We start from the raw sequence: 13,131 nt of genomic DNA, 5'->3' as shown, positions 1-13,131 counted from the left end.
GGGCCGGTGCATCCCGGAGGGGTCGGGGGGGGGGGGGAAGGGGGGACCCCCCCTCGGGTCCACGGAGTTTTTTCCCGGGGTGTGCTCAGCCCCCCGACAGCCCGGAGGATGCAGGATGCTGGGGACGGATCCTGCACCCGGGTCCCCAGCGCTGGGGCAGGGGGGGTCGGGGTTAAGGCTGTGCCCTGGCAGGGATGGCCGGGATCTGCCGACGGCTCTTCCCAGGGCCGGGAATCCTCTGGGACAAGGAGGGTCCGAACCTGTGGGTCTTCTTGCTGAAGGATCTGCGGATGCTGAACCTTTTCGGGGGGAAGGTTGGAGATATCCTGGGAGAAGAATGGAGGGAGGGGGATGCAGAGCCCACCTCCAGCCCTGCAACCCCCCCCCGAGCACATCTGGAGGGTGGGAAGGGGCTCGGGGGAAACACCATATACGCTCACCCCACCCTTAGGGTCTCCCCTGGGTGCCTGCTCTCGGCAGAGGGGCATCCCGGGACACACGGACCTTCCTGCAGGAGCATCCTCGTGGCCCAGCCCAGATAGACCACAGGCTGCAGATGGGTCCCGTGGGCTGTGTGCCCATGGCAAAAGGTTTTTTCCATCTATCCCACCCTGGATAGGGTTTAGCTGCTGGCACTGGGGTGTGGAGCAAGTTTCCCTAAGCCAGCAGGCTGCAGCCGTGGGAAGAGGCAAACCCTCCTGTGGCCTCCTCTCGCTGCTGGGGCTCTTTCCTCTCCAGAATAAGCCTGGCTCCATGGCCAACCTCTCCTCCTGCCATCTCCTATGCTGGGAGATGGTCCCATGCCAGGCTGACCCCCAGAGAGGGTTTGGTGGGAATGGTGTGGATGGGAAAGGGGTGGCCCACAGCAGCCCACAGTCCCCATCACGCTGGATAGACCCAAATCTCCTTTTTCTGTGCCTTGTTTAGTTGAGACCAGCACATGCTGCTGGAGAAAAACAGTTCCCCGTGTTGGAACAGCCAGGAGGTTTTGTGGGGTGGAGGCTGACAGCCCTTAGGGATGGTGGCCACCAAGTGTCCCCAGAGCCACAGCCTTACACAGAGGCTCCAGGAGCCAAAACCAAGCTCCGTCCCCCCAAATGCTGGTCCTGTGGAACTGGGGGACAAGGAGGCACCTCTGGATGTGACCCCCCCGTTCCTCCCCCAGGGCTCCCAGCATGTCCCCTGGCTCCAGCAACCCCAGCCAGCCGTGCAGCTAAACTGTAGCCACCAATGCTGGCAAGGAGAGGTTTGTGCCCCGAGCTTGGACCACATGGAGCTCAAAGGAACGTTTGAGCAAAGTCCCCTGCACCCCCCCACCCCTGGCTCCGTGGGGTGCCACACATCCCGGTGCCAGCCACGGCAGGGACCGTCCCACAGCCACGTGGGTCCCCACAATGGCTGTTTGTCCCCCAGTTGGCCGCTACGTCTTGACTCTTTCCTCCCCTTGGCTGCTCCGTTTCAGGGCTGTGCTCCGTTCCCTCTGCAGCCCCTTGCACGTCCCATGGGCATCCTACCCACGGCACCCATGCCTGCGTGGGCACCCGAACCTTACTGAGCCAGGGAGGCTCCGGCACGGAGCTTGCTCATCCTCTCAGCGTTAAAGGAGGGAAGCGATGTGCCATTAAGTTTCAACGGGACGTGTTACAGATGCCCCACCATGAGCTAAACGGCTGAGCTGTGGTGTCACACATGCGATGTCACCTCCATTTCCAGCTGGGTCACCCCGTCCTTCCCCATGCCCTGAGGCCATGGGCTTTGCAAAGCCACCCTACATTTGTTTTCCAGAGGGAACCACCTCCCCACAGCCGCCCTAGTGCTCACTGCGTAACGGAGGCGACCGGTACCTAAATATACCCGCACGGTTCCCGGGAGGTGCCGGGCTTGTGATCACCGTCAGACGCAGCCGTCGGCGATAAATAGGCCGGGGCGAAGCAGATCTGGGGGAAGGAGAGTCATTTTGTAGGAAGGGCACAGCCCTAAAGAGGTGTCCTAGCTCTGCCGGGGCTCCCCGGGGACCTCCGCTCCCCCCAGCATCCATGGCGGCATCGCACCAAAATAGTTTCGGGATCTGGGACTCGGTCTCTCCGAGTTCCCGTTGCCCAGTTTGTAGAAGGAGGATAACGAGTCCTCCAGTGCCTTTGGGGCTGGGAATGGGGCAGGCCGGGCTTGTGCCGCATCCCGGTGCTGGGGGGATGGAGAGGACCCCCCCACAGCCCGTGTCGGTGTGGGGCGAGGGGGCAGCGGGGCGGTTTGGCCCCATTGGAGATAAAGCCTGCGAGTCCCCTTCTTTGTCACTTTGTCACTCTCCAGCTTTGTCCTGCTCTAGCCGAGAGCCGAACCTTGCTCTCCACCACGCGCTCGGCCCTTTCAACCCAGCGCCCCCCGGCCCCCCCCAAAACCCCCTTTATCGCCCCCCCTTTGCCTCCTGCCCCACCCCCCCCCGCTTTTAGCATTTTTTTCCCCTTTTAAATTTTTTTTTTACCCCCCTCTTTATTTATTTATTTAATTAATTGATTGATTTCTTTATTCCCCCCCCAAAGCCCAACCCGAAAATAGCTGCTCGCCGTGATGTCACCGGGCTGGTACCCGGTTCGTACAGTCCCTTGACCAATCAGCGGCGGCGGTTGGGCTGAGCCAATCCCCGGCCGGGATGGTGATGTCATATGGGGGGGGCACTGGGGGGGCCCCCCCGGGTGGGATGCTCCGCGCAACCCCCCGCGCCCGCGTTAAATGAGCCCGGAGAGCAAAGCGGAGAAGCAAAGCCCAAGCGCCGGCGGTGGGGTGAGTGCCTGGGGGGGGGCTTGGTTAATTGGGGGGGGATGTTTTTTGGAAGGTAAAGGGGTGAAAAGTTTTTTGGGAGGGGTATTTTGGGGGGGGGAGGTTTCCAGGGGGTCCCTGGATGTCGCTTTCTGGCCGCGACGCCCCTTTTTGTCCCCCTCCCCGTCCCTCCAGCATCCTCCTCGCCATGCCCGGGGCACCCCCCAGCCCACCCACTCATCCCCCCCCCGCGCCCCCAACTCCTTTTGGGGCAACCCACGCCCGGGCTGCGGGGATGGAGCTCAGCACCCTCCGTCTCGCCTCGCCCCAGCAGCCCCGGGGGACCCAGCACCCTCGGGACCCCCAGAGGACTGCGGCACCTCGTCCGGAGCCCCCCCCCCCTCAAAATGTGGGACCCCCCCTCCGGCAGACAGGACCAGCCTGAATTATTGATGGTGGCAGGATGCTGGCGGGGTGACCTGCTCTCAGCAGGCGCTGAAATATTTATTCCAGGGAGGGGGCAAAAGCGAGGGGGAGGAAGGGAGGAGGCGGCTGCCATCCTGCTTCGCCCCCAGAGCGGGGGGGGGAAGCATCCATCGCTTCGCAAGCTTCAAGGGAGGGAGCGGGGAGCCCCCTCCATTCCTCCATCCCCTCCCTCCATCGCTGGGTGCTTCTGCCAGGGAAGGGGATGGGAGGTGGCGGGGTGGGGGTCCCCACCGTCTCAGGGGATCCCCAACATCTCAGGGGATCTCCAGAGGGGATCAGGGTGTAAAACCGGGTTACAGCCCTTTGGGGGGGCTGGATCGGGCCCCCTCCCTGCCACGTGCACCTCGCTGGGAGCAGGATGGTTCCCACAGCCTCTCTGCTGGGGGTTTTGAGTGAGGTTTCAGCCTGGGGGTGACAGCAGAGGCAGGGCCCCAACCACACCCCGCTCCCCTTGGGCTGGGCGTGCGGGTCGTGGTGTGGGGGGGAACCATTACTGGGAAGCAGAAAGGGAATGGAGCTCAGCAGGGAGGGGTTTCCCTCTTGGAGGAGCCTCCAAACACCTTCAACAGCATCTTCATCCAGCGAGGAGGACTGGGGCTGGCAGCCCACCACCCACCTTAACCCCCACCCCCACCCCAGCTGGCAGCAACCCCAAGGATGGACCCCATCTTCCTCCCCATTTTGGGTCTAATGGGCGATTTCTGCATTTTATCCTGCAGCCAGGGCATGAACGCCACGTGAGGTCTGGGAGAAGGGTTTCTGTAGCATGAAATGCATCCAGGTTCCGCCCCCCCCCCCCCCCCCAAAGCGCAGGGAAGATGAAGATTTGGGGTGGTAATGCGAGGAGTGGGGAGGCACGAGCAAGGGAAATGCTTTCAGCAAACGCAGGCAGCTTCCAGCCGGGCTGTCGGAGCTCCAGGCGCAGCCTCGTGTCGGCACACGAGCCATCGGAGCATCCCCACCCTGCCTTGGCACCGCGCTCAGCAAGAGCCATCTAGGGCAAAACCCTTCAGCCCAGTGAGGAGGAAAGCCCTGGGTGGGGGGTAGCCCCTGGGTAACCCCCAAACCCGACCAGCTCTGGCTCCAGGGGTCACCTAAAAAAGGGCGAGCCTGTCCAGGGAAGGTGTCCCTGGCAGGCTGTCCCCAGATTTTTTCCCTGTTCCCCTCTGGTGACTGCGGGCAGGTTATTTGCGTGATCCTTGTGTCAGATCCCAGCAGGATGGGGGACGAGGGGTTGGGATTTCTTGGGACCCCCCCAGCTTGAGCTTGGTCGGGGTGTGATGTGGCTGTGGGAGCCAGCAGTGCCCTGACAGCCCCGGGATACCCAAGACGGGGTTGCCCCTTCCCTGGGGAGCTGGCAGGATTTAAGAGTCCCTATTTTAAAGAAGGAATTTTTTTTTTTCCCCTTAGAAACAAAAGCCATGTAGAATTCCAAAACCCAAACTCAGCCCCCCACTTTGGCACAGCCAGGAAGGGCATTTCCACCGGGAAACCCCTCTGATGCCACCCTCTGATGGGTTGGTGTCCCCCAGAAACCCTGGGAAAGGGGGATAGCCCCAGCTTATCTGGGTTTTAATGAGTGTCTGGGTGTTGCCGCCCCATGCCAGGTCTTGCTCTCACCCTGGGGCTCTGCACCCTGGGGATGGGTGGGGGGTCCCAGGGGATGCCCCCACACCTGACCCACAGCCACGGAGACCCACAGAGAGGCTCCCAGTGGGATGCGGGAGAGTGTCCCACTGCATCAGCCCTTCTGCATGTGGTCTGGCAAGGGGTGAGCTGAGGACTGGGGCTCTCTAGACACGAGTGGGGGTGGCAGCAGGGGTGGGCTTGGGTCGCAGCAGAGGCTGTGCAAAGGGGTCACACTTGTCGGGGGGGTGTGGTGTGTGTGCATGTGCATGCTATTCCCGACACACGTGTGCACACGTGTGGGTTGTGCAGACGTTGGGCAGCCCGGAGCGGGGAAGGGCTGTGTGTGCCAGGCACACGCCACTGGCTGCTGCCATCGTCCCAGTGTGTGTCCATCACACCACACCAGTGCGTGCCCGTCTCACCAGTGCATGCCCACCACACCAGTGTGCGCCCCTCACATCAGACCAGCGTGGGCTCATCACATCATACTGGTGTGTGCCCATTCCAACAGCATGTACCCATCACATCACACCACATGTGAGTGCCCATCACACCATCCCAGCATGTCCCTCACATCACACCAGTGCATGCCCATCACACCATGCCAGTGTGTCCCTCGCACCACATCAGTGTGTTCTCATCACGCCGGTGTGTGCCCATCTCACCAGTGTGAACCCACCACACCATCCCAGTGTGCCCCTCACACCACACCAGTGTGTTCTTATCACACTAGTGTGTGCCCATCACACTAGTGTGAGCTCATTGCACCAGTCTGTACCTATCCCAACAGCACGTACCCATCACTTCACACCACATCTGTGTGCCCATCACACCAGTGTGTCCCTCACACCACACCAGTGTGTGCCCATGACACCAGTGTGTGCTCATCACACCATTCCAGTGTGTGCCCACCCCATGCCCCCAGCGTGTGCCCACCCCAGCACCCCCAGCGTGCACGTGAAGCCACGTGTGGGCAGCTGTCCCACGGGGGACAGGCAGGGCTGGATGATGTCCCCAGCCGCTGGGACACCCCACGCTGATCCTGGCTTTTTCCTCCCCCAGGCCCTAGGAACTCTCTTGCTGCAGGCGCCCAAGGATCGCCACGCCATGACTCTGGCTGGTACGGCATGGGATCACGCGTGGGGATGGGGGACAGCGCGGCTTGCCCGGCCCCACATACCCAACCCTGGCACCTACCTCATGCTGGGCACCCCTAGTTTGAGCGGGGCCCCATCCAAACCCCCCCCGGGCTAACCTGGGATATTCACAGCATCCCAGTGGTGACAGGCAAGGGGTCACGCATGTGGTTAACACACCAGGACATACATAACCCCTGTGGCCATCAGCAAGGCACCCCACCTCTGCGTGCCTCAGTTTCCCTTTTGCATGCCTTGCTTCCCCCGCCCAGATCACCCTGCTTGCAATATCTGGGCAAACTTCAGTGCCAGCCACCATCCCCATCCCAGCCCTTCCCTGGCACATGATCCTGCTGCAGATGCCTGGCAGGACCTCCCCCCCTGCCCCGACTCCTCTGACCCCAATCCCACCATCTCTTCCCAGCTTACAAAGAGAAGATGAAGGAGCTGCCTCTCGTCTCCCTCTTTTGCTCCTGTTTCCTCTCGGACCCCCTGAACAAGCCGGCGTACACGTATGAAGGTAGGAGCCTGCTGCCCACCCACAGTCGAAGGCTGCGTGAATGGTGGGGGCTGTGGGGGGCTGCAGACCCCCCTTGGCATGACCGGGGTCACCCTCAAACCGAGGGAGGTGGTTCCACAGTTTGCTGGCACCCGTTGGAAGCAGGGGGCCGGGTCAGGGTCGGGGTGGGGGGGAGCTCAGGCAGCCCCACAGCCCCCCTCCGCCGCGGCTCCGCTGCACGAAGCGCCGGGCGTGGGCTCGGTATTTTTAGGCAGACGGCGTCGGGTGATTCAGACTGATTCATGTCAGTGGATCCAGAGGTGACAGCGGCAATGGAGGGGGATGTCCAGCCTTGGCGGGGGGGGCTCCTGCTGGCTAGCTGCGGGGGGATCTGCAGCTAGAAAGGGGCTTCATGGTCCCATTCCCTGTCCCCGAAGCAGGGCTGAACCCTGCCCTGCTTGCTCGCTTCTCTCTCGGGGGGATGCCCAGCCCCTCAGCTCACCCAAATATTCCCAGCTCAGCCCCCTTGATGGGCATCTTGGAGACCCTACCCCAACCCACGACATTGGGGCTGAACCACAGGGGTGCGTTTGGGGTGCGGGGATTTGGGTGAAACCCGTGGAGATCGGGGAAACTGGTGGCCCATTGCGGGAGCTGCAGGCGCGGGACCCCGGGATGGTTTGCCCGAAGGGGTGGGATGCGCCCGTGCCGGCGGTCAGCCCGTGCCCCTCTCCCAGCAGACACGGTAGACCTCACCTGGTGCGTCATCTCCGACATGGAAGTCATCGAGCTCAACAAGCGCACCTCGGGGCAGTCCTTCGAGGTCATCTTGAAGCCCCCATCGTTCGACGGCATCCCCGAGTTCAACGCCTCCCTGCCCCGGCGGCGCGACCCGTCCCTGGAGGAGATCCAGAAGAAGCTGGAGGCGGCGGAGGAGAGGAGGAAGGTAGGTCTGGTGGCTCCTGTGTGGCAGGGCAGCACGGGGACGTGCCATGGGGACACGCAACCTTGCACTCGGGGTGCTCGCCCAGCAAGGTACGCCCGCTTTTGGGGATGTCGCTGAGTTTGGAGAGGGCGGTTTTGGCCAGGAGGGGAAGGGACCCGTGATCCGCGTGGCCATCGCCATCCGCTTTGCCTGTGCAGTACCAAGAGGCTGAGCTGCTGAAGCATCTGGCGGAGAAGCGGGAGCACGAGCGGGAGGTCATCCAGAAGGCCATCGAGGAGAACAACAACTTCATCAAAATGGCCAAAGAGAAGCTGGCGCAGAAGATGGAGTCCAACAAGGAGAACCGCGAAGCCCATTTAGCAGCCATGCTGGAGCGCTTGCAGGAGAAGGTGAGGAGGGAGGGGGGAACGTGCTGGGACACCGGTCCAGGAGGGTGTCACAGGGCACTTGTCACCCTGCATGGCTCTTGGGGTGGCATTACCCCCCGGGGACACCACCAGAGTGGGGACCCCCTCTTCCCTTCCCACCACACAGCAATACCCAAAGACAGCATCCCATCCGGGGTGGGGGGGTCCTGTCCGGGGACCCACCGAGCCTGATGTGTCCGTAGGCTCACGAGCGGTCAGTGGGTGGAGAGCTGGGACCTGTATCTTGTCCACAGGCGTGCAAAGCCTTTGCCTCCCCCGTGTCCCACCGTGATGGCCTTGACCCGCCGCTTGCAATTTTTCCACCTCCCGGGTGGCAGATCTTCCCCCGGTCCTTTCCCCAGAGGCCGTGGAGCCAACAGCTCCCCGGCAGAGCTGGAGGGGTCCGTGCTGCCATGCTAGGAGATGCTTCCACCCTGCCAGCCTGTGCAGACCTCTTCTCTCTCCCCGAAGCAGGTCTGTTCCCAACCTCAGCATGGAAGGTCCCACCCTCACCACCTCCAGCTCCCTCCAAAACATCCCTTCTGCAAGGAGCTCGCCCAGTGCCCTTCTCCAAACGCCTCAGCTAGCCTTGGGTCAGAGGCAGAGAGCACGAGATAATGAAGGACAATCCGAGCTAACCCCATCTCCTTGGGGCTCCCGGTCCATCCCGTCTGGTTGACGTCTACCTCCTAGCTAGAGGGCGAGGACAATCTGTCCCTGAGTGCCTCCACAGTCCTTAAAACACCCCAGGGGAGGAGAGGACGCTGTTGACCCACCGGTGGTGTCCCTCGGGGGATGAACCTCGCGAACGCCCTCGTGCCTTCGAACCCCTCCGAAGCCGCTGGCCTGCCCGTGGGGACCCCGAAGTCCGTCAAGCTAACGCGTGTCCCCCCCTCCTTCCCTCCTACCCCCCCTCCCACAGGACAAACACGCGGAAGAAGTGAGGAAAAACAAGGAGCTCAAGGAAGAAGCCTCCAGGTAAAGAGGCGATGGTTGGACTGACAGCTCCGGAGAGGTGGTGGAGGCTGCCGCAGCGCAAGGTCGGATGGTGGAAGGGTGGACGTTTCCTCTGCTTTCTTTGTTCGTGAATGTAAAGAGTTGACCGGTGAAGCCATCCTATTCGTTTCGGGGAGGGTGGGGAGGGAGGAGAAAGGAGGGAGGGTGGGCGGGAGGGTGCCGGCTTCGGGATGCCCACCTCCTTGGTGGGTCTCGCGCGCCGCCCGTCAACCAGGTCCGGAGGAGACAGCCGAGGGCTGGTGAAGCGGAGGAGGTGGCCCCCCCGGGGAAAAGCCGTAGGGGGGGAGAGAGCGGGTGGGGAGGGAAGGGACGGGAGGGGGGGAAATGTGCGTTGTGTGTGACTTTAATTTGGTGCTGGGCAGGCAGGGCGGGCAAGCGGGCGTCCCTCTGGCTTCTTTCTTCTCCTCCATCCCACCCCGTCAATAGGCAGCGGCATCTCTTGGTGTCCCTCCCTCCCTTTTTCCCGCCTGGACTCAGGGCCTCTTGCCCGGAGCGGGCGTTATTTGCCCGTAGACCTTATAGAACCATTCTGGGGAAGGGGGAGAAGAGATCCCCCCATTGGAGGTGGTCAGAGAGTGAGGCTCGCTTGTTCCAAAGGCTTTATCTGGCTGTAGGAGACACTGATGAGCCTTTCCAAGGGTGAAATGGGAAAGCCCCGTGACTTCCCAAAGAGCTGCTTTTTTTGCAAGAACCTCCTGAGAATCACCTTTGTGGGAATTCTTGGATGAAATCCCTTTTTCTGCTGTAAAGCAGCTGGAAAGCCATTGGCTTTTAGAGGTGGCAGCTCAGATGGCTATTTGGAAAGGGAGATCACCCCCACGGAGAGCGAGAGCAGGAGACGAAAACAGGGCAGGGCTGTGGAAACCGTGATGGAAGGGACTGGGAAAAACAAGAAGGAAAGAGGAGCTGGGGGAGCTGAGGCTGGAGAGCCAGAAGTGGGATGGAGGTGCCTCTCTGGAGAGCAGGAGAAGACAACAGCCACAGACAGCCCCTGGGGACGGCAGTGGCACCTCCTGGGGACACCAGGGCAGGAGGAAGGCCAGTTTGGGATCCCACCAACAGCTCACAACCAGCCCAGGAGGTGTTTTTGGGGAGCTGCTGAGCAATCTCCTGGGTGATTTTTGCCTCTGGGGAGGGTGAGCGAAGCAGAGAGCTTGCAGTGAGATCCTTCCCTGCCAGAGAAGAAGAGTCTGCTTTCTGCGGTGGGGTGGGGGGGTGGGTATGTCCCCTCCTCTCCCAGTTGCCAGCAGGCAGTGGTCCCTGTGCTGCGATGCCCCGGCACCTCATCAGCCTCCAACCCTGATGCTAACAGAGGGTTTGGTCTCCTTTATGGTCAGATAAGGCTTTCCAAGCTCTGATTCAGGTCCGGAGGGAACCATGTCTCTTCACCTGTGCCGCGAGATGCTCGCCCGGAGCCCTGGGGGGGGAAACAGCCCGGGGAGGGGAGCATGGGAGAGGGCGGCGGGCGAAGGAGACGGAGGGGGCTGTTCTAGCTGTGGCACGAGCTGTCCTTTTTTTGTATACAACAGTTGTAAATAAACTGCCTTGGCATTTCTTTCGTTTTCTCATGATCTGTGCAGTGTCTTGTGTGTGGTTTTTTTAGGATTTTTTTTTTTTTTCATGAACATCACTCCAGTAGCCCTTTCCTGCATTTTTTTCAGTCTCAGCTCAGATGCTTTTCCTAGCCATGGGACTGGAGACCTGTAGAGCATGGGCTGGTGGCCCTCATAAACCTTCTCCATCCCCAGTAGAGACACTAGGTCCCAATTATCATGGGGAGGGAAATACTTGCATCGACCCAACAGGTCAGATGGAAACTATCCTCAGACCTTCCTTGGGTAGCCGTAAACCAAAGCAATGCCAGGTCATGTAGCAGTTCCCCCAGCAAGATACACACACAAAGTTCAGCAGCAGCCAGTAGCCAGAGCCGGCCGCTGCTCCACAGCAGGAATATTGCATGTCCACGTGCGCGGGGGTCTGCAGGGCTGTCTGGTTGGTACGGCAATGCCTGGGACCCAGTGGGGTGTCTGCCTCGTGGCTGCACTCGATGAGGCTCTGTCAATACAATTTCTGACCCCACATCACTTTAGACAGCACTATAATGGGGTCAGCCAAATTAATGAGGCAGGGGTTAGTTTGAGTGTGAAGGGGAAGAGTGGAAGAAGGAGCCAGGCTCGCAGGCGGGAGCCCTGTCCTGGGACAAGTCAGACACGCTTTCCTCCCCCAGCTCAGGACTGAGTATATGGGGTCATTTGATGGGGTGTGTTTAGTTTCTTGCTTAGCCACACTGCCGTGTCTTGCCCAAAGCCTGGCACCCAGCAGACGCCTGGACCAGGACCATCACTTTCCTCCAGGGGAAGCCAGCAGGTTTGTCAGCCCCCTACAAGGGGAGAGGCAGGGAAGGTATCTCCATCCACTAATCTATGGGGCATGAGCACCCAGGGGTCCAGGCTTAGCCTTCCTTTTCTGCAGCAGAGCTGCTTTTGCAGGCGCTGGCCCCTCTTCTCCTCTCTGGGAAGAACTGAGGCATCCTCTGGCTGGATTTGGGGCTGGCGGTGATGAGGCTCAGGCTGCTCTCAGCCTTGCTGGGGTACCAAAGACCTTCATCTTACCATGCAGAACCATTTGAGATGCTGCCAGGATTTCCCACCTGGTTCCCACAGGCCCTGTGTCCTGTGGGTCCCACGCCACCTCTGCCCACCCCATGTGCCAGCCCCTGAGAGCCCACGAGTCTCGAATGGCAGAAGACACCCACACCTGGGTGAGGGTTGGAGCTCAGAGCCTTGCACCTGGGCATCCTGCACCAAACATCGGAGAGGAGGGGATGGAGGTCAGGTCTTTGCCTACATGGTGGAGCCCTCTCCTGAAGCACTATCCCGCAGGCACAGCCAGGACATACAAGGGGAAAGCACAAAGCAAAGTTTTGGTGCCTTCAAGAAACCTCCCAAGGACAAGTTTCATGGCACTTGCCAGGCTCTCAGGGCTGAGACATGGACAAACCTTCTGCGCATGATCCCACCTCTCCTGTTTGAAAAGCCAGATGGAATCCCATCCCTAAATCCCAGCGCAAGCAAGACCTGTGCTATGAGTTGCACCCCCTGAACATCAGAGGATGCCTGGGCGTCCTTCAGAGCAGACGTGACAGGAGCCGCTCAGTTGCCGACCTGCACGTGAGGAAACAAGTGCCCATCGCTGCAAAGAGACACATAACAGATCGAAGCACCTACAGAATCAGCATCCTGGAAGTGCCTCCAGGACGCCAAGCAAAAAGGTGAATCTTCCTGTCACCAACCTGCTGCAGGGCTCTGGGAGCTTTTCCTGGCTCGTGCGTCATTGCTGCTGCGCAGGGACAGTTCTGCCATTTGATGTCCTCCCTCCCATCCATATCCTCGTACTGGTTTCTCAGAAATCATAAATTTGGGCAAGGTACCAGCCATTCATTCATGGGAAGCTGGCACTGGTGAGCAAGGGGTGTGGCTGGAGCATTGGGTGTCATAACTAGCTGGGGCCTCTGCCGGGAACCGGGGAGTGATTAAAACTGTTCAAGGGCAAGGATCATAGAATCATAGAATCGTTTAGGTTGGAAAAGACCCTTAAGATCATGAAGTCCAACCATTAACCTAACACCGCCAAGCCCACCACTAAACCATGTCCCTAAGCACCACATTTACATGTCTTTTAAACACCCCCAGGGATGGTGACTCCACCACTTCCTTGGGCAGCCTGTTCCAGAGCTTGACAACCCTTTCAGTGAAGAATTTTTTCCTAATATCCAATCTAAAAGGGTGCTGTGTGAACTCCAAACCGGTATGAAAGTCATGTTATTCTGTCTGCTCCTCCAGCGTGCAGACTGTCTGTGTGAGAACCTGTTTGGGCAGGGTGGAGGAGTCATGCCTGAAGCAGAATGATTCATCTTAGAGAGTGTACTCCAGTATGAACCCCGTAACTGTAGGGGAGCTTTGGGGTGCAGAGTCTAGCAAAGCCACCTGTATGCAGGCAACTGTACCAAAGGCCATGATTACCTCAATCATGACATCGGGAACAACAAATTTGTGGAGGGATGTAGCAGAATTGGGACCAATGGGGGGGAAAAAAAATAATTAGGGGCAGATTGGGCTAAGAAAAAGAGGTGGTAAGGTAGAAATAGGAAAAAAAAAGAGGAGTAAGTTATGAAACCAGGTAAGGAACACAGGAGGGTGGGATCTTTTGGTGGTCGGAAGATGGATGCCTACAGATGGTGGTAACGCTGACCTG

General features: G+C 59.9%; 1 protein-coding gene across 1 annotated transcript; it reads left to right on the top strand.

Moving 5' to 3' along the window:
* The first annotated feature begins 5,940 nt into the window (after window positions 1–5,940).
* Window positions 5,941–9,236, top strand: STMN4 (stathmin-like 4). Its single transcript, XM_010583179.1, has 6 exons — window positions 5,941–5,992; window positions 6,433–6,528; window positions 7,248–7,453; window positions 7,651–7,842; window positions 8,783–9,116; window positions 9,169–9,236. Exons 1-5 carry the CDS (start codon window positions 5,980–5,982, stop codon window positions 8,840–8,842), a joined length of 567 nt encoding a protein of 188 aa, XP_010581481.1. The 5' UTR covers window positions 5,941–5,979; the 3' UTR covers window positions 8,843–9,116; window positions 9,169–9,236.
* The last annotated feature ends 3,895 nt before the right edge of the window (window positions 9,237–13,131 follow it).

This window comes from Haliaeetus leucocephalus, unplaced genomic scaffold (genome assembly GCF_000737465.1).
Source record: "Haliaeetus leucocephalus isolate CR32 unplaced genomic scaffold, Haliaeetus_leucocephalus-4.0 Scaffold871, whole genome shotgun sequence".
Classification (NCBI taxonomy): domain Eukaryota; kingdom Metazoa; phylum Chordata; class Aves; order Accipitriformes; family Accipitridae; genus Haliaeetus; species Haliaeetus leucocephalus.
The sequence above is the reverse complement of the archived record's forward strand: the minus strand, read 5'-3'. Positions and strand labels throughout refer to the sequence as shown.